This window comes from Arachis ipaensis, chromosome B05 (genome assembly GCF_000816755.2).
Source record: "Arachis ipaensis cultivar K30076 chromosome B05, Araip1.1, whole genome shotgun sequence".
Classification (NCBI taxonomy): domain Eukaryota; kingdom Viridiplantae; phylum Streptophyta; class Magnoliopsida; order Fabales; family Fabaceae; genus Arachis; species Arachis ipaensis.
The window spans coordinates 18,590,387-18,612,798 of NC_029789.2; the positions used below are offsets into that span (position 1 = coordinate 18,590,387).

The 22,412-nt window shown below is 38.2% G+C and overlaps 4 protein-coding genes across 9 annotated transcripts; 1 reads left to right on the top strand and 3 right to left on the bottom strand.

Moving 5' to 3' along the window:
• LOC107640298 lies at positions 2,919–3,896 on the bottom strand. Its single transcript, XM_016343832.1, has one exon. It carries the CDS (start codon positions 3,894–3,896, stop codon positions 2,919–2,921), a length of 978 nt encoding a protein of 325 aa, XP_016199318.1.
• Positions 6,387–9,622, top strand: LOC107643213 (tocopherol O-methyltransferase, chloroplastic). Its single transcript, XM_016346799.2, has 6 exons — positions 6,387–6,837; positions 6,924–7,093; positions 7,877–7,981; positions 8,286–8,489; positions 8,586–8,688; positions 9,199–9,622. The coding sequence occupies exons 1-6, from the start codon at positions 6,465–6,467 to the stop codon at positions 9,300–9,302; spliced, it is 1,059 nt and encodes a 352-aa protein (XP_016202285.1). The 5' UTR covers positions 6,387–6,464; the 3' UTR covers positions 9,303–9,622.
• Positions 10,016–15,879, bottom strand: LOC107643214. 6 transcript variants are annotated; one of them, XM_016346801.2, is made up of 8 exons: positions 15,651–15,859; positions 15,336–15,463; positions 14,418–14,906; positions 14,121–14,243; positions 11,835–13,941; positions 11,022–11,137; positions 10,764–10,876; positions 10,016–10,429 (listed from the first exon to the last, which is right to left on the bottom strand). In XM_016346801.2, exons 3-8 carry the CDS (start codon positions 14,872–14,874, stop codon positions 10,322–10,324), a joined length of 3,024 nt encoding a protein of 1,007 aa, XP_016202287.1. In that variant the 5' UTR covers positions 14,875–14,906; positions 15,336–15,463; positions 15,651–15,859; the 3' UTR covers positions 10,016–10,321. The 6 variants fall into 6 exon arrangements, 5 of the variants coding, with proteins under 5 accessions (XP_016202287.1, XP_016202286.1, XP_016202289.1 ...); XM_016346800.2 differs by having other exon boundaries at positions 15,646–15,859; XM_016346803.2 differs by having other exon boundaries at positions 14,418–14,774; positions 15,646–15,857.
• LOC107643216 lies at positions 18,597–22,167 on the bottom strand. Its single transcript, XM_016346805.2, has 6 exons — positions 21,594–22,167; positions 20,678–20,843; positions 20,207–20,383; positions 20,031–20,114; positions 19,378–19,459; positions 18,597–19,284 (listed from the first exon to the last, which is right to left on the bottom strand). The coding sequence occupies exons 1-6, from the start codon at positions 21,983–21,985 to the stop codon at positions 18,848–18,850; spliced, it is 1,338 nt and encodes a 445-aa protein (XP_016202291.1). The 5' UTR covers positions 21,986–22,167; the 3' UTR covers positions 18,597–18,847.

The window sequence follows — 22,412 nt, forward strand, 5'->3', positions numbered from 1 at the left end:
TGAATGAGTGAGTTGACCATTCTACTAATTAAAATGAGTTAAAACTTACATTTCTTTAAGTACGGTAATTAAGTGATGTAGGTTGTGGGTGCGGATTTAAATAGAGAGTCCTGGAGGTTGAACTCGAAAACATCTAGGCTGTTGAGTCAATTCATTCAATTGTATGAACAGTATTTGTTTTTTTTTTTTTTAAAGTAAACAGCTCAACACAATAAAAGTGGAGCAAACAGAATCACACAAACCAAAACTATCTTAACAAAAACCACAACACAAAAATGGTCCCTATATCATCTCCGACATAGCCATCAACAACTAAAGGGATCCACACCGCTCCACTCGTTAGCACTGTTCGAAGTCATGTTGATAATTTCTTCAACACCTTTGCTTGTGTGCTGGAAAATCCTCATATTCCTTTTCAGCCATATGTTCCAGACTATCGCACAGAAGCACCTCAGCCTTTGATTACGCTCCTCCATCCTCCTTGGTTCTTTTGTCCAGCTAAGAAAATGCTCTTTCATCGATCCCGAATAAGACCATTGTCTGCCAAAGGCTGAAATCCAAGCACTCCACACCTGCCAAGCAAATGCACAACCTAGAAACAAGTGATGTACATGTTCCACATCATTATTACAAAAAACACAAATAATATCATCCTGACTGATGATTCCAAACCGGTTCCTATCAGAACAAACCAGACAAACAGCTCCACTCTTAGTAGAACCAGCCCTTTCCAAACAGTCCTAGTGAAGCTGTAGCTAGTTACCTCCTCTGGGAGCATTTCCTCCTGCATCACCTACACAAATGAGTTAGTTGTAAATACACCTAGCCTATCATATTTTCACACCACTTTATCCTCTCTGTTATGTACTTATTTCACAGGTCTCAAAGCCTCATGCAGTTGACTCAAAAGTTCCAACTCCCATTGAAAGAGTTCTCGCCTCCATTGGAAGTTCCAAATCCACTCAAACCCATCCCAAAACCCGCACTCCCCTATAACAGATCCACATTGGTTTGAAACAGAGAAAAGTCTCGAAAAGCGATCCTTCAAAGATCCACCAAGCAACCATACGTCCTCCCAAAAGCGAGTCCTACGCCTATCACCCACCTCCATGGACAAGCCTGCAACCATCTTATCCCTTAAGTGTTGATTCATGATTTGCAACTGGCAAATATCCTTCCATGGTCCTCCTCTATTAGGCAGCACTTTAGTAGATAGTGACACATTGGGGTTCAGATTATTACAAGAACAGACCACCTTCTTTCACAGTGGACACTCTTCCTTTGCAAACCGCCACCACCACTTAAACAACAGCGCTGTGTTACGAACCATAGCATCCCCAACTCCCAACCCACCTAGTTTCTTCGGCACCTGCACCACTTCCCACCTTACTAATGCCATACCATTTCTACCCTCTTCCGAACTCCATAGAAATCTTCTCTACAAAGAGATCAATTTCTCAGCAACAACTTTCGGCATCTTGAACAAGCTCAAATAATATATTGGCAAACTATTTAACACTGATTTGATAAGCACCAACTTCCCAGCTTTGTTTAGCACCTTAGCTTTCCACAAGCTGAGCTTCTCCTCCACCTTATCTATTATAGGCTTCCATGTCTTCAATAACCTCGGATTTGCTCCTAGAGAGATTCCAAAGTAATTAACTGGGAGGGCGTCCCCATTACAACCCAGCAAGTTACACATACGCTCGACCCACTGCTCCTCACAATTAATTAGAATCAAGCTGGACTTATCAAAATTAATGCTCAGTCCTGACATCAACTCGAAGCACCGCAGAAGCCGTTGGTAATTCCTAATAGTCTCCTTTTCTGGTGGGCAAAAGAGGATAGTATCATCAGCAAACTGAAGGTGTGACAACGCTAAACTATCTCTGCCAACTAGCAAAGGTGATATACGTCCATTCCTCACTGTCTCTCCAATCATTCGATGCAACACATCCACAACCAATACAAACAAGAATGGAGAAAGCGGGTCACCTTGTCTCAAACCTCTTTCCATGTTGAACGGCTTAGACGGTGAACCGTTTATCAACACCGACATAGACGCAGTATCTACACACTCCATAACCCACGCTCTCCATTTATGTCCAAACCCCATCTTTTGCAGCACGATGTTCACAAAACTCCACTTGACCCTATCATATGCTTTTTGAAAATCAAGCTTGATTAGTGCATCCTCTTTTTTCCTCAGTTTAAGCCAGTTAACTGTTTCACACGCAATAAGCGCCCCACCATGGATTTTTCTTTCATGTACAAACGCACTCTGAGTCTCTCCTACTAATGCTGCCATCACTGATCTCAATCTCCGAACTAGCACCTTTGAGACAACCTTATACACACTCCCCACCATACTAATAGGGCGCAAGTTTTTAATCTCCTTCGCACCTATGAATTTAGGTGCTAGCGCCACCTAAGTAATATTGGAATCCACCGGTAGTCTGGATGTCTGAAAAAATCCCATCACTGCTTCCGTGAACTCAGACCCAATCTCATCCCAACATATCTTGATGAAATTCATGTTATATCCATCACAACCTGGCGCCTTAGATGACTCACAATCCCACACAGCCTTTCTGATCTCCTCAGCTAACGGCAACACACACCTCTAGAGCCGTAGCATCCTCCTCACCTATTTGAACTACCAGACCATCTCTGAACCCCATAATAGGAGAGTCTTCCTGATGATATAGATCCTTGTAAAACTCTCTGATAGCAATCTTTATTCTAGCCTGATTCCTAACCAGTCTGCCGTTAATCACCAGAGTATCAATCATATTTTTCTCCCTTCTTGTTGAGGCTATATTATGGAAGTATCTTGTATTTCTGTCCATATCATTCACGTGTCAAGATCGAGATATCTGCTTCCAATGTACCTCTTTTCTCACATACTACCTCTCACATCACTTAACCAACGCCTTTCTTCTAGCCTCCAGCGTTCCATCATACACTCCATTGCTAACCATATCATCAATCCTCTTGATCTCTTCCTCAAACTTTATAATCTTCTTATCTCTGTCACCAAAATTGGCCTTATGCCATCTGCCCAACGGGCCTGTCAGAGCCTTCAATTTATTTGTGAACTGTAACTCCCCCAAACATCTCCATTCCTCCTTAACCATCCTGAGAAAACCCTCATGCGTAAACCACGAATCAAGGCTCTGGAATGGCCTCGGACCTCCTCTCAGCTTCCTACCCTCCACTATTATAGAGCAATGATCAGACAAACCCCTTGGTCCACCTTGCAGATGTGCCTCTGGAAACTCTTCTAGCCATTCCAAACTAACGAAAGCTCTATCTATGCAACTACAAGAAAGGCCGCAAAACCATGTAAACTTCCGGTCAGTGAGTGGCAAATCCACTAAGTTCATGTCCTGTATCCAAAACTTAAACTTTTCCGCAGACGGTGATAACCCAGTAGTACCTCTCCGTTCCTCTACATGAACTATTTCATTAAAGTCTCCCATAAAATAGCAAGGAACTTGACATAACCCCGCAATATAGCTCAACTCCTCCCACACATGAATCTTCTCATCTCTATCATGTGCACCATATACCAAGATAAACGCACAGTTGAAACTATTTTTTAATATTACTCCTTCAACACACAACCACCTCTCTCCCTTGTAGCAATTATTTAGCTTAAACACCACCTCATCCCACATTAGCAACAGTCCACCAGATGCACCATCAGAACCTACATATTCCCATCCTGTACTATCTTGTCCCCATATTCTTGCAATGTCAAATCTCGTCACTATCTGCCTTTTAGTTTCAATCAACCCTAACATTTGTAACCTATGTTTATTCTTTAGGTCCTTCACCATCTTCAACTTTCCATCTCCCCTTAACCCCCTAACATTCCATGAACTGAATATCATTTTAAAGTTTTTTTACACACCTGTTTTGTATGTTTGGGTCTGCATCGTCTCATTTTTGCTCTCTGCTTTGCCACTTTTCTTTTACGAGCTATTTCTTCGTTCTGTGCTTGAAGAATTGCCATAATATCATCTTCTTCGTTGTATAATATCGCTCCTGACTCTTGTGCCAGCTCCCAGGTCTTCTTATTTTCTAACAATTGCTCCTCCATTTTGGATTGCTGATTATCACTGGCTTCCACCTCGTTTCCAAATTCCTCATGCCCGGGTCATCCCCCTCGATGGCATCCTCAACATGACTGCAGGCCATCCTCCTACCTGTTTGCAAACAACACTGATCCCTAGCAGGCATTCGTTTTCTCAGGGTATCATTTTCCGTCCTGGCTCTCAGCTACCCATGCCTCCCCTTGGTGTCACCATCATTCAAGATCAAGCCTCTAGCCTTGCGAAAAACAAAAGGTTCGCCACTTGGAGCTACTCNNNAAGGGCGACCGCAGCTACAAGCCTCTCGTCCCCGCCGCTGACATCACTCCCATCGTCATCAACAGCATCGTTCACGCTGGGTTGGAGGTGGTCCTCCCCATCGCAAGTCAACCGGCTCCCCAGATCCAGACCGAGCCCATCCCCTTTGTGACCATCCCCGTCGATCGCGACAGCACTACCACCGAAGGAGATACCGCCGAACTCGCTGCGTCCTTCTCCTGCGCAAACACACTCAGGAGTAAGGTGACCCGCTTCCGTAATCGGGATCCGACCCGGATAATCCCCCACGGGCCCCTGAACCCTATCTGCATAAACCTTGCGTATTGGGCCCAAACTATCCAGGTTGTCCTCCTGAGTCCTATTCTTGCAGCTGGCCCAAGTTTTTCTTAAGCAAGGCATTTTTTGTTTTGCATTATTGGACCTCCTTCCAAGCCCATTTAGTTCACATGTTACCGTTCTCTCTGAACCTTCCTCATAAATCATAACAGTTCTTTCCCCCAAATCATGCGAATCATAATTATCTTTAGTAAATGCTTGATACGTTCCGCTTTTCCCACGATTAAGATATGCAGAGTCATTACTCCATTCATTCAAAATTGTGTCTGGAATTACAATTCTACCCTTGTCTTCTTCCTCACCCCGTGGTACCATCATCAACCGCTCTGCGTCCTGAATTTCTTCATGCAATGAAGCTTCTTCATGCTTCTGCCATCTATTCATACCGGCGCTGTTCCTTATGCTATTGGAGTTCCCTTGTACACCTAGCCTTTCACCCTCAAATTTTCCGGTGCAAAGTAGATTACACGCCTCATGTCCAACTTCCTTCACCAGAACATCAAAACCTCCCGTACCAATTGTGACATGAACCCACTCTTGAATCACATCCGTTCCCAATTATCAATCTGCACACGACCTGCAGTCAAAGAGCTACACGCTTCTGTTTCTCTGGCACATCCAACCACTTCACCTCATTGGCCTCCTATCGTGTTAAACGTGTTAACTGACCAAGCATGCAACGGGACCCCAAAGCATTCCAGCCACACCCTTCGAGTTTCACTATGTTTCGACTCCTCCCACCGCCACGCTCTATGGAACAAATGCAAGAGGCTATTCATGTTAAAGGTGTAAGCTTCGTCAGCATGCATAACACTATCAAAGGTCAGAAGTGCTTTGTATGCACCCATTTCTCGCACTTGAACAACATTAGGCACGTTCTTCGCAATCATTTCCTTTAGAGAACCAAAGTTAATAGCTTTGGTCGTGCCCCCGACTAGACTCCTCTGCAACCAATCCAAATTCTCTGTTGCCACTGCTACTTCCACTTTCTTCGTCCATCCATTTCTATGCGGGTCTTTGTCAACTTCCTTCTTCCGTAGCTCATTCCCAGGTGACACAGAATCATTCTGATCTACTTTTCTACGTGGCTGCCAAGTAACGATTTTTTGCTTGTCCTCCTCTGCACGTCCATTGCTTATGTTAGCTGCGCCCGGCATTCTTCTGTACTTAGCCTCTTCCACGAATACAATCTTACCTCTCAGTCTCTGTCGATTCATTTCCACAATAGCTTTCAATGTCCCTCATTTCGTTGTGTACTATACGAAAGCAATCATGTATATATTTTCACTTTTCTGTTTCCGGGATAAATATATATCATTGATGCATCCCATCCAGCTGAATAATTGAAATAACTCTCTCTTTGAAATGTCTGCCGGTGTCATATTTCCTAGTCTACCACTCCCTGTATTTTCCACCCCTTCTCTCGTTCTCTCAAGATTTTTTAGTGTATTATTTTGACATTTCTAGCTACCGTTGTTCTCTCAAGATTCTCGTTGTTATTTGTTTATTAAATGAATTATTATCTATTCTCGTTGTTATTTGTTATTTGTATGAACAGTATTTGTTGACAAGTAATTATTAGTAGTCCCCACTCTTCACTGCTCATAGACAAACATTGTATTGGACTATCATTATCTATTCGTCTAGACCTGTATGGAACAGAGTGGCCACTGTGATTGTCACTTGTCAGAGCCATAGAAGAGCATAGAAATTGGCGTAATAATAATATTTAATAATAAAAATTACAGGGACATGGCTTTATCGGCAACTACTACAATTGCCTTTAAAACTGTTAATACTCAAATTTGCAGTCGCAATTTTCTACCGCCGCAACGGCATCTCCCGTTCTCTTCCTCTCTTTCTTCTTCTTCGTTCGTCAGAACTGTTTCCGCCAGAGCAATGGAGTTGGAGCGGAAGAATCCGCCGGTGATTGACGAGAATGGAGTTCTTAAGAAAGGTATTGCCGAATTCTACGACGAATCCTCTGGTATTTGGGAGAATATTTGGGGAGACCACATGCACCATGGCTTTTACCCTCCCGATTCTACTGTCTCCCTCTCCGATCATCGTGCTGCTCAGATCCGAATGATCGAACAAGCTCTTCGATTTGCTTCTATTCCTTTAGGTCAATCCTCACTTCCTTTATTTGTTTATTAATTTAACTAATTAATGGAGTTTTGGTTGATGTGCGTGTGTTGCTTTACATAGCAGAGGATGAGAGGAAATGGCCGAAGAAGATAGTGGATGTTGGATGCGGGATTGGGGGAAGCTCAAGGTATCTGTCCCAAAAATTTGGAGCTACTGCCGTGGGTATTACTCTTAGTCCTGTTCAAGCTCAAAGGGCTAATGCTCTTGCTGCTTCTCAGGGTTTGGCCAACAAGGTTGATTCATCTATTATTACTATTTTAGTAAACATTCAATTTGATGGAGTTTGTAAAACATTTAATATAAAATAGTCCAAAATTTACTTTATTTAATATTTATTAATTATTGTAATAATTAATAAATACTAAATAAGTACTCCAATGCATACTTTTTTTTTTCAAATTTAAAGTGTATGTTTTCGCGTGAATTTCAACAATCACTTGCTCTGATTCTATATATTAATTACTATGAACTAATAAAAAATGGAATTCTAACGTTATGTAGAATGTCATTACTTTTAATTTCTCATTATTTGTAACTGTCCTTTACTTGGGCAGTTCAAATGTCTCGGTACCTATTCATTTCTAAGTTTTTGAAATAACTAAAGCATATGGAATTTTTGAAACTACAATTGATATCTTTATCATATTAGCTAAAATTTATTAAAAAAATACTAATTAAAATTCTCAAAGGAATTTAAATAATTCATATTTAGTTGTTTTAAAACAAAAAAAAATCACCTCTCAAATGAATTCTAATTCTTAACATTTCAAACAAGCACAAAATATTTCAAATTGAACACTAGTTTTAAACAGAGTTTTACTACTTTGAAAGTCATCAAATTGGTTGTTTCATTATTATTTTGAAGAGGACAAGGAATTAATTGTTGTTTTATTAAGAGCAAAGAGAGGACCAATATGTGTGACGAGATTAATTCTGGAACTTCAGAACAATAAATTTGTTGGAGATCAAAATCTCAATCCAAGTTTTGATGTATATTAATGGAGTTACTTGTACAGGTTTCGTTTCAAGTGGCAGATGCTTTAGACCAACCATTTTCCGATGGGCAATTCGATCTTGTTTGGTCCATGGAAAGTGGAGAACACATGCCTGACAAAGCCAAGGTTGTTGTACTTCATTTATTTATCTTCTCTGACGCAAGCTTAATTAAACACTAACTAAATATTTATTTCTATATTTGATTTAACTTTTGGGAGTATTATATTAAGTTGAAACAAAATTGATGTTCAAAAGCAAAATTGAGACAATAAATTTTGTTTGAATAAGATAAAATAAAATCACTGAAATATACGTACAAATTTTAGTTTAAAATGATATCCATCAAAGCAAACATCGTTTTTGCATAGGAGAATAATGAACTTGAATGCTATTTCTCTTCCCTTTTGATTCTGATCTCCCCACTTGCAGTTTGTGAGTGAGTTGGCCAGGGTAGCTGCACCGGGTGCCACCATAATAATAGTAACATGGTGCCACAGAGATCTTGGCCCTGATGAAGAATCCCTAAAGCCATGGGAAGAAAAACACTTGAAGAAGATATGTGATGCTTTCTATCTTCCAGCATGGTGCTCAACTGCTGATTACGTTAAATTGCTTGAGTCCCTATCATTACAGGTGAATTACTTAGCCAAGTCCAATTATTGAAGATGGACCCTTTGAGATCTTCAAATAATTTAATATGTAACTTAACCTATCCCCATGCTTTGCCAGGACATCAAGTCAGAAGATTGGTCTCCTTATGTTGCTCCATTCTGGCCCGCGGTGATACGGTCAGCATTATCATGGAAGGGTCTTACTTCACTCTTGCGCAGTGGTAAGTGCTATTAGTAATTGTTTACACCTAGATCTTTGAAAATTATATAGTATTTCTTTAGTTAGCTAGCAACCTCTATATTATATTCTGTATATAAATATGTAGCTATTAAAATATTTTTCTGTATGCTCAATTAAATAATAAATATAACAATAGTTGCAACTTGTCGTTATATGATAGGAACTGAATATCTGTTTTTCTAGGAGTTGGTTGGTCTACATGTTCTGTGAAGTGTGAACCATATTAAAAGTCGAAGATGTTGCATCTCTTTCTCTATCGAATTTACATTTGACATTAATTTGTTGCACCTCTCTCTCTAGTGGTATTTTAGGGTCTTCCAAGTTCGGGGAAGTGAATAACGAGGTTGAATGAATAAAATAAACTAAAAATAGATGGATTTTGTGCCTCTGAAATTGCTATTTTTTTTTCAAGAATGCTTTCGTTAAATCCATTGCCATTGAATAATATATACTGCTGCTAGGCTGAATTTCTTTGAATTATTTTGAGCAGGATTGAAAACCATAAAAGGAGCTTTGGCTATGCCATTGATGATAGAAGGATTCAAGAAGGATCTAATTAAGTTTGCCATCATTACGTGCAGAAAGCCTGAATAAGAGGGGGCAGATCAGTTTATGATAGAATTAAACGGGCTTCTGAAAATCTCATTTTTTTTGTTGTAGTTTAAATTAAGTAAGACATAGAAGCGGCCGTGCAACAGTGACACAAAATATTGTGAGAACAAACTACGATATGGTTGTGAAGAATGAAGAAGTCTCACAACAATGTCTCAGAGCTGCTGACAGCTGCTGATATGGCTTCTCTAAAGCAATTATTTGTTAGTTTCTTTAAGCACATGGACTAGAAATTAGTACTATTACTACTTTCTGTTACCACCATTACTTCTAATTCTGCATGCTTGCTATATTTGTGATAAGATTCGCATAAAATAAAAATAAAAATAAATGCCTAGGTCAAGTAATAATAGCTACAATTTATTGGTCCTAAAATTACTCACTCACATAGATGGTATTATCATATTTTTCATCTTTCTAACTTACTAACACTCATAAAATAAAAAAAATGAAGAAATAATTCTCAATTCTCATAACATACTTTCATTTTAGAAACATAAATTACATAAGATATAGGTGTCTTTATATAGACAATTTTTAGTACTATTTTGGAATAAACATGTGAATTATTTTATTATAATCTCAATAATATATCTGTCATTATATTAAAAGTGGGATAGAATGAAAGATAAGATCAGATGGTGTAATACTTAAATAAAGGAATGTGTAAAACTGTGAACTATAAAATATACTGAAACAGTATAAACGTGCGCCATCCTTTCACTAAGTACAATCAGTGGTGCGACATGCCTGTGTTCAACAAAAGGCACATGTTCACATACATGCAAGGAACAACTAACAGATGCACTTTCCGGCTATACAGAAATTGTATATTTGTATTAATTTCATTTCTTGAGATATACTTTGTATAAGATGAAGAATGATAGTTTAGCAACATTTCAACACTTAAACTTCCTTTTGATATACAGTTAATTGAATAAGAAAATGAAGAAAAGAGAAGCTTAATAATACTCAGCGTGGTTCTAATAACTATATCATGCCTAGAGGCCTAACAGTTTCTTTCTTTCAATCTTTTGTATAAGATCTTCTTCAGATGGAACCCCAGTATCAGCTTCTGATTTGGTGGACCACCATTCCATGATTTCTTCCTACAATGAAGAAGAGCACCAGGATCACGTGAATTTCAAGCAGATGAAAAAATTACTAGCTCATGATATTAAGAGTTGCCATTGCAATCACATGCATAATTAATGAAATGAAAAGAGTAGGACATAGGTCTTCATCCATATTAATACCAGAAAGCAAACTTTGTTTAATACTCAGTAAGATATAAACAAGCATGAGACCCTCTGACTGAACTAGATGCAATGTGGACTAGTTATCATCTTAGAGAGATACTATGTATTTTACAGTTGCATCAATCACTGATTTATGGTCATTGTTCAGTGGAAATAAATTGTAAAAGGATTGATTTGCTATTACCTCAAGAAAATCATGATTGGATATGAACTGACTTTCAACCATACACTTGATGCCTCCTACATTCACTGAGAGAGACTTTCTTGTATTCTGCTCAGAACTCTGATCATGGCCCTCTGTTGATACACCACAAGAAGAAAGAAGAGAAACCAAAAAACAAACGTAAAAACAGCAGCCATGGTTTTTAAGCCAAAAAGAAGATAACCAAAGACTAGTAATCATGACATAAAACATAAATCATGCAGAGAATTTTACTTATACCGTTTATAGATGCCACGTGGTATCCAGTTCCTCCTAGCCCTTCTTCCCACTTCCCAAGCCGCAGCCGCAAGAAAAATCCATCAAGATTTGATATTGACCGGTCACCGCTTATCCACCTGATGCAAAAGTGCACTCTGTTAATTGAAGTTGCAAAGATTCACTAGTCTTATAAGTAGCAACAGGATACCGTAATTGTGGAAACTTATCACAAACATTCATCTCTCTCTCTCTATGCATATAATTTAGACAATCCTGTTATGTTCATTAATCCATTTATTGTCAGTGAATACTTTACTATAAGAAATACTACCAATATAGAGGCTACTAGAATATACATGTTTTATAGGGAGATTATAAGCATTCTAATTCATCTGTTGTTCCATCCTAAAGTATAATTTTGATTCATACCCACATTTTTGTACCTGGTAATTCTGTTGCTGTTTTGTTGATAAGATGTATGTGTAATAATTCGATTGATCCGGTTATCAAATTTTGTTTTGAGTTAACAAACTTCCTGATTTAGTTAGCTTGCTTCATTTTCGCCGGTGTAAGATTAATTGCAAATATCCTTTAAGTGTTGGATTATAATTATTCTCAATGAATATTTCCAAGCCATGGTTTTCAATTCCAGATCAAAATAGTTGTTCATGTTTGCAAAGATTTCCCCTCTCAATGAGAAAGCACCAATACTGGGCTTGAGAGTTGCTTGCATCCTTAACATTTTAGCATCATGCATGAACCATAAAACCATACAATGACTAGTATTAATACAGAAATGACTTTAGCATAGGATAGTTGGCTTGCATTACTTACTTCAGGATGTCAGTGCGGGACAATCGAAGGCTTCTAACAGCCTCAGAGATTCCTTTTGGTATGTTTGAAATCTGCCTTTTTGACAATCTGGGTGGAGAGATGATAGGATTTTCTTTGAATTTGTTTTCCTCTGTACTTGAACTACAGTATTTCTCGAGTGAAGCACAGAATCCAATCATGGAGGGGGCAATTTCATTCAATTTCCGCTTCAAGTTGAAACTTCTTTTTCCTTGGTGAACAGTTTCAGCATCAATAGGACGGCTGGAAAAGATTTGGTCATCTCCACCAGGTCGGAGTCTGGCGCTGCCCTCATTGCTGGAGCTAACATGCTTGCCAGTAGGAAAACTATCATTGACCAAGGCTTTAACTTCCGGTACATGTTTTCTTTTTGAAATTGAAGTGGGACATGAAATTGCCCAGTGATTGGACTGAAAACACTTAAAGCACAAACAAGGAGGTTCTTCCAATCCTCTATGTGAATATCCTCCATATGAAGTTACATTCTTCTGCAAATCTTCCACATCACTTTCAGCAATATCTGAGCAATCAGCAAGTTGGTGACCTCTTGTCCCACAAAACAGACAAAAGAAATGTACCTGTGTGGTACTATCTGTTCTTTTTGTTGGTATGATATGTTTGATGGCACCTAATCTCTTTGCAAACATTGAAGCCATTGGTTCTGAATTTCTGAATCCTGAAGAAGATGAAAAAGGGATGAACTGGTGCTTTGATTTATGATCACTATCTTCCTCAAAAGCAGTCCGAGCCTCTGCATTATCAGGAGAATGTTCTCTTGTCTCTTCAGTCTTGCAGTTGTTTAAATAAGAAATATGTTTGTCGGAATTGGGAAGCTTTGAGACATTAGTTGATGGGACTTGAGATCCACCTCTCTCAGAAGTAGTCAAGGGGGCAGGAAGTTTCGGAGAAAATCGAGTTATCCACAGACTTCGTAGAGCATCACTTCTATTGAAGATGTTATCTGTTCCCTTTCTCTCAGAGAGAGGATTAGAATACACATTATCAGTGTTATTGGTGTTATGTCTTGTTGCAGATGTATCTGACACCATTTCTTCTTTGTCTTTGCTAAGGCCCAAGATGGAACAATTTTTGTTCTCCATTGTGTCATTTTTTATGCTTTCATGACTGTGAAAATAACTTAGAGGCTTAACTGTAGGCTGTGAGGATGGACCGGCATTATCTCTCCCACTAGATGCTTCAGACTTATTGTTCTCTGCACAACAGGTTATTGGAGTAGCTTCTATTCCATGCATCATGTTGCCTGGCTCTAAATCTTCACAACCCTCTCCCACTTGAGGCATTCTTTTTCCTACCTCATTCTTCAAGGTTGGACAATATATGGCCTGAAAAATGGATTTGAATCCAGTATTTTTTGGCTCCGGATCTTGATTGGCATTGAATGCAATAAGACTCTCATCAGGTGCTACATTTTGATGATCTGGATTTGCCAGGGTGAGTGCCAACATGTTTGATTCATTTTGAACTGATTGCGAAAATCCTTTCACCATGTTTGAAATCCAGTTCATGAATGAGCTATCCTGTTTAGCATAGGACTTAGAACCAGAAGTTTCTTGGATTTGCTTTTTGACTCTCTTACTCCCAATCATTAACTGTTGTTGAAAGTGACATCTCTTCTTACAACTGGTGAAAAAACCACCGCTGTTGCAGCTTTCAACGCTTGAATGACTGTCCTCATCCTCCATTGATAATCTTACATTTGCTCCCCCATCCGATAAGGACTTCTCTTTTCCCTTGTTTATTGTCATATGAATTTTGCTATTACATGGAGACTGCAAAACTGCAAGAGTCTTATCATGTAGCCGCATCAGTTCGGCATCAGGAGATTTCCTTTTAATCCCCTTACAAGCAGCAGCACCACTGAGAGTTCTTAAATCATTCTCCGCAGTTGATTCCAGTTTTTCTAGAGGGCCTCTGCTGGAAGATGCTATATTAGTCCCTGGAACACCAGAGCCTTTAGCTGTGTCTTCATGGGAACACCTGCTTGGCGAAGGATTTCGCTCCATGCTTGGTTTTGCCGCATCTGATTGAGGTAATGAACCATCCAATGGCCTTTGGTCAACCTGACCTGCTAGGAAAATAGGAACCAGAATACACTTAAGACCGATGAACTCACATTTTTCTTTAACAAAAAAGTTTCAATGATGTTTCTTTCTTTAACATGTGAGTTTAGAAAAAGCAAAGGCAAAACCATGAGATGCCTAGATTCTTTCCACCACAGAACTAGAGAAGTGGTGATGACAGCAATACCTGAAATAGCAGAAAATTTGTTTCCCTCTATCCCAGATAATTTATCAGCTCCAATGTTGGCTTCATCACAAGCATTGTTCTCATTATGATTCACTATATTCTTGTTTTGATCATTCGGCAAGCCTGGTATAGGACGCGAAGCAAATTAGGAATCCCCAGTTAAACTATGCAACTAACTAGGATAACTGATGTATTATTGTTTCCTTCAGAAAGGCCTATTTGAATCCAAATATTACAATAAAACAAATTTCCTGTCTATATGAAACAACAGGATGCATTAGAAGATGTTAATTTCACCTGTATCACTTTCTTCAGAGGCTTTACACTTTGGCATGACACCTGAATCACTTGTTGGATGCATAGCGGGAGTATGAGTATCTGTTTCAGCAATATCACCTTTGGCAGTACATATGATAGCTATAGGTTTTACAGAAACATCTTCAACCGGCTTATCAGTGTTTACAATTTGTGGTGGAGTGATAACCATACTGCTCGGTCCAACATCCTGAAAAAGAGAACTATTTTTACCGGCAAAGCTTGAATCGGCACACTTAAGACATAAACCGTTTTCTGGAGACCAAACTATTTCAGATAGAGGGTCAGTGGCAGCATATGTCATGTCTACTCTTGAACCTGCTGCATTTGCACCTGCACCTGATTCATTTTTCAAATTTTTCCAAACGCACTGGTTAGCATAATTCAGAAAGAGTTCTAAATCAGTCTTTGGTTTTATATTCTCGTTTTCTTCATTCATCTCCAGAAGGATAAAATCTTCACAAAAAGGTCCTGAAATATTATTACAGTCAACATTAACCTTCTTGTTTAAATAAAAATTCTTAGTGCAGGATATATGTTACAATGTAAAAAACGTGGAGGCAACTAGCCTCACCGCATGATAATGAGCCTTACATAGTTGCACCAAATCAATTGACCTGATCAATGGTTACTCATTTATCAAAATTTTGAGATGCATCATTTTGGAACCTTTGCCCTTTTCGTACGGAAATTTTTAAATTGGTTCAAAAGCCATTAACTGAAAATTTGAATTCTTTTTGGTTTTGATTTGATGGACAAGCATGGCTGGATTCTTTACATTTAGAAGTTTAATCCAATAAATTTTGTTAGAACTTAGCACGTTAGGAGTCTAAACAAGTAGCACAGAGTGTTATCAAGTATTCAAATCAAAATAAATTAAATGTCAAGGGTTGTGAATACCGAAAGGTGAACTTGTTAGGTGCAAGCTTATGAATGCCTTTCATCTCTAACATCCTTCTTCCTCATCACAAAGCTCCATTTACGGACAACAAACTGGGTCACCATCACCCAAGCCTTGTGCTGAAATCCTGAAACCGAAGTAAGTTGATTCAGTTAGAAGAATCAGAAATCCAATTCAATGGAAACACTTTTCCAGTATCCAAAGTTTCTCCATGAGAATAACTCGGCATCAAAACAGTGAGAAAACCAAGTATATATATGTTTATGCGTTTGAGTGAAAATTAGATAAAGTGGATCATGGAAAGAATACCTAACTGTATGGATGTACAAACTACAAAGTACGAAAGAAGCTAAGAAGGACCCATAGAGAGAGAGAGAGAGAGAGAGAGAATGAGGTTGTTGCAGTAGAAATGGAGTGGAAAGGTTCTTTCTCTAGCAGCCAGACGTCCAAGTATAATAAAACTGTTACATGAAGCTGTCTCTGCCTTTTCTGCAATTAAGAGGTTGAGGATCTGCCACGTGGCACACTCCATTCCACCGAGAACCAAATTTCTATTCTTTAAAGCATTATTAAAGTAGTTCTGAACGTTGGTTCTAATGATTAGTAAAACAAAATGTGAGTGAGTTGTTAATGAAATGGCGAAGTCAATTAGGACAGTTAGGTATTGTGTTTGAGCTTCAGTTTGATTCAAAGTCTCATTTGTTTTTATGTTTTTAACTAATTTTAGGCTCTCTCAACTGTCAAGGATTAATACCTAATTATTTACCTTTTCTGGTTTAACTTTTTATTTCTTCCGTTTGTTTGCATGCATGTGCAAACATTTTAAGAAGTTTAGGTATGCATTTCGGTTCCTAAATATTAACATCAGATTAATTCAATCCATAAAAATACTGTCAAATTCAATGGCTATTGAAAATTAACATACACGTCAAATAATTTTTAAAAAAAAAGGTTAATATAATATCACGTTAGTTTTTCTCAGTTTTTTTTTAATGCTGTTTAACATTGAATGGGATCTAGAAAAGTTAGAACTTGATGTTACTTTAGTATTTTAAAAAACAAATAAAATCAATCAAGTCTTAAAAGATTAAAATATAATCAAAATTAATTTGAAGTGATGTTCTATATTGATAACTTAAAAAAAATATTTAATATTAGAGATATAATTATTTATATTGTTTTCTCCTATCAATTTAAGCTATTGACATTAGTAGTTTTATGATAGCTAATGTCTTGTATTAATTGCAAAGATCAAATTATATATTTATCCAAAGAGGACAATGAGAAATCTTGACAATGTATACAATGAGCTAGTTATTTAGTTCGAGATAAATAATAAAAACTCCTCTATAGATTACTCTAAATTCAAAAACTCTCGATGAGTTCTTTCACATCAAATTTCAAATTTTAAAATTTAAATTCCTCAATTTTAAATTTTAAATTTTTAAAAAATTTAATTAATTATTTCAAAAAAATAACCATCCAAAATTCTAATTACCAAAACATTTCACTCAAATATCCTCTTCTTTTTCAACCGGCGGCCACCCCAACTTCATCAATAATCATCTCACTTCACCTTCGCTGCTTGACTTGTCACACACCACTCACCCTTAGTAAAAATAACTATCCACTTAAGAATAAAAAAAATCATTCAAATACCTAATGAATTGAACATCCAACATATTTTAATTGTATATAACTAAACTCAATCCAGTCAAAATAATCATCTACATAAAAATTAAAATAATCATCCGCATACCTACTAAAATGATCATCCTAAATTGATCATTAAATACATTAAAATATCCCATTTACATTAAGAATAAACATCTTATTTAAATGAAAAATAAACATCTACATGCATCTCGTCGCCAACAATGTTACAACGGCAACAATGGCGCTCCTTCTTCTCACCACCACCATTTCCTCATCATCGCAAGACCCATGTCATAATCAGATGCCACTTGACTCAACTCTTTACCCAACTACTCAGTCCACTGCATGGCTTTTCCCTTCTGGCCTTTTTGTATCTGGCTTTTACTAGCAGCAGCAGGCCAATGATAATGGCGGAAGGTGCAGCAACATTACCACATGCATCTCGTCGCCGCTATCATGCCTGTCGTCGTTTCGTGCCGACGATGCGTCCGGCTGAACGTGCAGAAAATTCTACTGCCGGACGTCGAAGCTGGTCTTCCATCGTCGGCGCTAGAAAGAGTTAGCATTTCGGTGCCGTCCCCATTCTTGGATTTGGTGTCTCCATCCTCACTAAAATCCTTCCATTCGCTGCGGCATTTTCAGGCTTTGGTGACCCGATCCCGTGACTTGTCTGTCTCGCCTTCTTCTTCGCTAAGGGATTCATCAAGTTCGGCTTCGGGAACCGCGTTGCGTACCAGTTCGTCTCACTCTTTTAAAGCTCTTTGTTGGGGTTAGGGTACAACTTGGTCTTCAGCGAAGCGCTTCTCGCGCTGGCGATTCCGCCAGGCGGCACCGATGAGAGAGGATTGAGAGGGAGAGGGAGAGGGAGACCAATGGGAGGTGTTTGTAACCGTTTGGAATCTTTATTTGTTTTGTATTTAAAATTGGAAATAATTTTATAATTAATTAATTAATTTAATTATCATTTAATATTAATTTCAAAAATACTTCCATTATACACCTTGTACACTAATTATATTGACTCCTCTTACTTTCTCTTACCCAAAAAGATCAACCTCCTCGTACTTTCTCTTACCCAAAAGATCAACCTCGAGTCTTTTTTTTCTTCTTTCTTTTTCCAAATAAAACCACAAGACATAATAACCCAGACACCGACATTGTATTCTGCAGGGGTTTTGGCGCGTTAATTAAATCCTATTCAGAATTTCTTATTAGTAAATGTACTTGGAGAAACAGCTCAACCGTTTGATCAAAAGAGAAATATTAGGTAATTTGTAATTAAGTTCAATTAAATATTTCATCTTCTTTTTATGTATTTTTTCTTTTCTTTTTTTTTAAACTAAAATTTTGTTATCATTTTTAAACTATAAAATTAATTTAATTAAATTTAATTATCAAAATGACTTAATCATATAATATCAGCTATTAACTAATTGACCAAAATAGAATATCTGTTTGTCTTTTTGTCATAACTTCGAAATCCTTCTCTCAGGAGTAATCTCGAAAACGTCATTTGTTCGAGAGCACTTCGATTATTTGATAAACCATGCAAACAATCACGGCAGCACATAAAGGTCGGGTCAACTACTTTGATAGTTTGATAATAACGCTCTCAAGTGGATTATCTTCTTTTTTTCTTTTCAATTATAATAATTAATAATAAAACCAAGACATACTATCGCAGCTTTGCATTCTCAGGCTCTAGAGCCACATGAACCTAACAAGGTTGAAACTGGTACAAAAAATAACCACAAAACTAGCATTTAATATAATAGGATAAATATGCCAGTCTAAATATAATGTGATTAATCTTCAGAAGGAAGATAAATAGAAGCTCCACCAGAATCTGGATTATTCATCTCCGTGCAAATCTGTGCCCTGCACCCAACAACAAAGCTCTGCCAACTGGACCATTGTGAACACCCAAAACCAGAGCAACAGTCCCACCTATAGCCACCCACTTCCAGTCGATACCATGACCCTTTTGTCTACCATTATTAATTATACCCTTCACTTCCTCTTCTCTGCATGACGCAGGCACAGAGCAATGCATGTTTGTTTCTGAAGATATCTTGGTTGTTTTACTTGCCATCAGTGCACATCTTGACAGAGAAGTGTCTGTTTTCCTAGTATTCTGGTATGCTCTCATTCCAGAGTGCAATTTCTTGACAGCTCCCCACATCCCATGACGGACTCCCAACTTTGCAACATCTTTAGGGATTCCCATGTCTTCATAATGTAAGAGGGTAACCTCGCATGCAGTCAGCTGACCATCTCCTTTGCGAGACTCCACTGTGTCAAACGTCCAATATCAGCAGTTGAAACCATCACCTCTCAATAATTACAAGTAACCATCAAAAAATGATTGTTCTTTACAATTCTTACCTGATTTGATTGCCCAACTAGAAAAATAAAGGTCTACGCGTCTGGGCTTGTCACGTTTTGGCAAACTTGCATAGGGCACTCCCTAAAACATTGAAGATTAAAGAGTAACAAACCTTGTGCTAACACAGAATAATCAGCACAAATATAAATTTAGGTAAGTCGTGAGATGAAATTAGCATATGCACTGTGCAGAAAGCAGGGGAAAAAATTAATCAGTCTTTGCATTTGATGGAAAACTGTTATGAAAACTGCAAAGGCAATGAAACACCAGACAAATTTCTTTTGATAAACTGAAGTCCCAAGCCAATCTCTTGCACCTTATAATGTTGCAACTTTATTGAATTCTTAATTCGTGAAAACTTCTGGCACTAAATACCAAAAACACAGAAATGTCATGAGATATCAAAATGATAAGTCTCATGAACAATTGCGCGTAGACATGAATACTTTCAAGTTTCAACTATCCCAAAATAGTAGCTCAAACCATATCAACAACCCAAACTGTGAAACTTGATTAGAAGTAGCAGACAATAATATCTTGCAAGCATTTGTAATATACTAAAATGTAGTGTGGAGACTAGCTATGGTAAAAGAAACAGAAATAAACTGCCAAAAGATTCCAGAAATTGTGGGGAACAGTGTCACAACCATACCTTTGTCACACAATAGTATGTATTTCCAGCCTGCCATATTCTTCGAGCAATAACGTATTCTCGATCGCTGCAGAAAAATGGGAACTAGGCCCAGAAAGGGGTAAAAAAAAGGTATCAGTAAAGCAAATACCGTCATTTGCTTGACATAAACAGTCTAAGATCTTTAGTCCAAATACCTTTTTAATCCAGTGAGTAACCATTGTTCCATTATGAGGGCATTCCTCCAATATTTTGCAGTATGCAAGCATAGTATCCCATTTACGACGAAAGTCATCATCCCAGAAAAAATCCCTCACCAGCTCTGGGGTTGCATCTTCAAAGACAGTTCTGCTCCGGTAAATTGTAGGACCGTTCTGTTAGCATATCCAATATCAGATGCTGATTTATTTTTGCTGTGGAATTAGAGAATCAGAAAGAAATACGTAATGGAAAATGGAACAGAATTATGTATTGATCATCATTATTATCATCCACACAACAGATGATGGTATGGTTATGGTGTTTGTTTTAAAACAATGAACAGAAATTAACGAGATAAATCCTTTTTCAACTAGCAGGCAACAGAGGCACCGATAGAAAGGAAATCCAAATTCACCAATAATATAGGCAGAATATCCATGAGACAGAAAAGTGAACCTAGATTCTACCTCAGGATCATGACGCCAAGCTTGGTATTGCATGGTTGGTGTTGTCTTTTCCATAAAACTTTGCCAGTCCATCTCTCCGTCGTTCCCTTCTAGAAGATGAAGAAAATGTTCCAAATCAGCTTGTGTAACGAGATCCTGCCCTTTATCATCAGCCTTATCACTGGACCTAATTCATGTGCATTAACCAAGTTGTAAAGTGAATTAAATGTTTCATGATGCCTGTATGAATAAAATTAAAATATGTAGAACAGCCATTCAATAACTAAAACCAAGCAAGTATTAAGGTCATTATTACAGGGCATTTGTGAAATTCCTGACGCAGTAAATAAAGAAGACGATAGTCACATTGATGGAGATACGACACAAAGACAATCCCCCAATTTAACGGACAGAGCGATCGGGGAAATAAAAATGCCTAGACACAATCACTGCAAAATTCGATGTTTTCAGTGTAGCAACCAATCAATTTCTTAACAGTAAACACTATTCCCTAGAAATGCTGAAAATCTAAATGTAAAAAACAAAATACAGTAATAAGCAGTAAATTAATCAATGGATAGTCCATGAAAACAGTACAAATATATCCCCTAGAACAATTGGCTTATCCTAATGCGTAAATACCCGTTCCAGTTTGTTAGTAGAGGATCTCTTGCCCTAGCCTACCTTGCTCCCTTGCTAAATGGATATAACCAGAGAGCTTCGATACACCTTCCTTGTAATACAAATTTTCACGAAAGCATTCCTAATTTAATATTCACCATCATCAAAACCAGATAAATCAAAGCTCGAGCTAGCGCTTGAATTTCGAATTTGCAGTAGGTATCAAAATAAGCAGCATTGACATAAAATAATTAAATTAAAAAACAATGTAGAAAATAGACAAACAAGTAAAAGAGGTGGAGAATTGAGGAGGCACCTCGAAGTGTCTCTGGCAGCGTTGGGGGAATTGGATTCAGCAATGTCGTCGGATTTGGAAGGATGCTGCTGCTGCTGTTGCTCTTTGGCTTTGGCTTTGCCTTTGAGATTGAACCAATAGGTACGGCAGATGGAGAAGGCGGAAAGTGCGGTGAAGGCGAACCAGAGTCGGCGGGCACCGAATCCCGGCGGAGCCGTCCAGAGGAAACGGAACTTGCTGCGGAGGCCGAGGAAGACGAGGCCAGTCCATCGCGGGCGCCAGGACCACCCGATGACAAGGCCAATCATGACGGCGAGCCAAATCGGCACCGCGCATAGCAGTATGTCGACGAATGTCTCCGTTATGGAGGGATTCTTCATGAACTCAACCAGATCGAAGAAAGGTTCATCCATTTTCAAAGAATCTCTGTCTCTCTCTTTCTCTCTTTCTCTCTCTTATCGAAATCGTAACGGAATTTCAGAAGATGGAAACCCTGTCGTTGCAGCTCAAGAGGACACACCCAACCAGCTCCTTCCGTTCCATTCCCTTCAACAAACGCAACGCAACGCTTTGCTTCACGACGCGCTATACAAATAAGACTGTGGCAGGGTCGTTGCCGTCGATGCGGTCGCATTTAATTTGTTTTAAGATTAGTTAGGTTGGTGACAATTCAAGCCCGCTAACCTTATCTCAATGATTAACCCCAAAGTCAAGTACATGTGAAGCAGTGAGGGATTTTTCTACAATCTGTTGGTGTTTAGATTAGCTGTAATTTACTTTTTCTAAAGAAAATTTTGATTATGTATGCCTATTAACTAGCTTTAATAGATCTATATCTAA

Bases quoted from the DNA above. Each gene is read 5' to 3' on its own strand.
- LOC107643214 (XM_016346801.2), bottom strand. From the start codon at position 14,874: ATGAATGAAGAAAACGAGAATATAAAACCAAAGACTGATTTAGAACTC. The intron at 14,244-14,417 runs GTGAAATTAACA...GTCCTATACCAG, and splicing joins CTCTGAAGAAAGTGATACAG to GCTTGCCGAATGATCAAAAC. The intron at 10,430-10,763 runs GTAATAGCAAAT...TCTTCATTGTAG, and splicing joins CCAATCATGATTTTCTTGAG to GAAGAAATCATGGAATGGTG.
- LOC107643213 (XM_016346799.2), top strand. From the start codon at position 6,465: ATGGCTTTATCGGCAACTACTACAATTGCCTTTAAAACTGTTAATACT. The intron at 7,982-8,285 runs GTTGTTGTACTT...CCCCACTTGCAG, and splicing joins ACATGCCTGACAAAGCCAAG to TTTGTGAGTGAGTTGGCCAG. The intron at 8,689-9,198 runs GTAAGTGCTATT...TATTTTGAGCAG, and splicing joins TACTTCACTCTTGCGCAGTG to GATTGAAAACCATAAAAGGA.
- LOC107643216 (XM_016346805.2), bottom strand. From the start codon at position 21,985: ATGGATGAACCTTTCTTCGATCTGGTTGAGTTCATGAAGAATCCCTCC. The intron at 20,115-20,206 runs GTATTTGGACTA...TTCTGGGCCTAG, and splicing joins TTACTCACTGGATTAAAAAG to TTCCCATTTTTCTGCAGCGA. The intron at 19,460-20,030 runs GTATGGTTGTGA...TCAATGTTTTAG, and splicing joins CATACTATTGTGTGACAAAG to GGAGTGCCCTATGCAAGTTT.
- LOC107640298 (XM_016343832.1), bottom strand. From the start codon at position 3,896: ATGATATTCAGTTCATGGAATGTTAGGGGGTTAAGGGGAGATGGAAAG.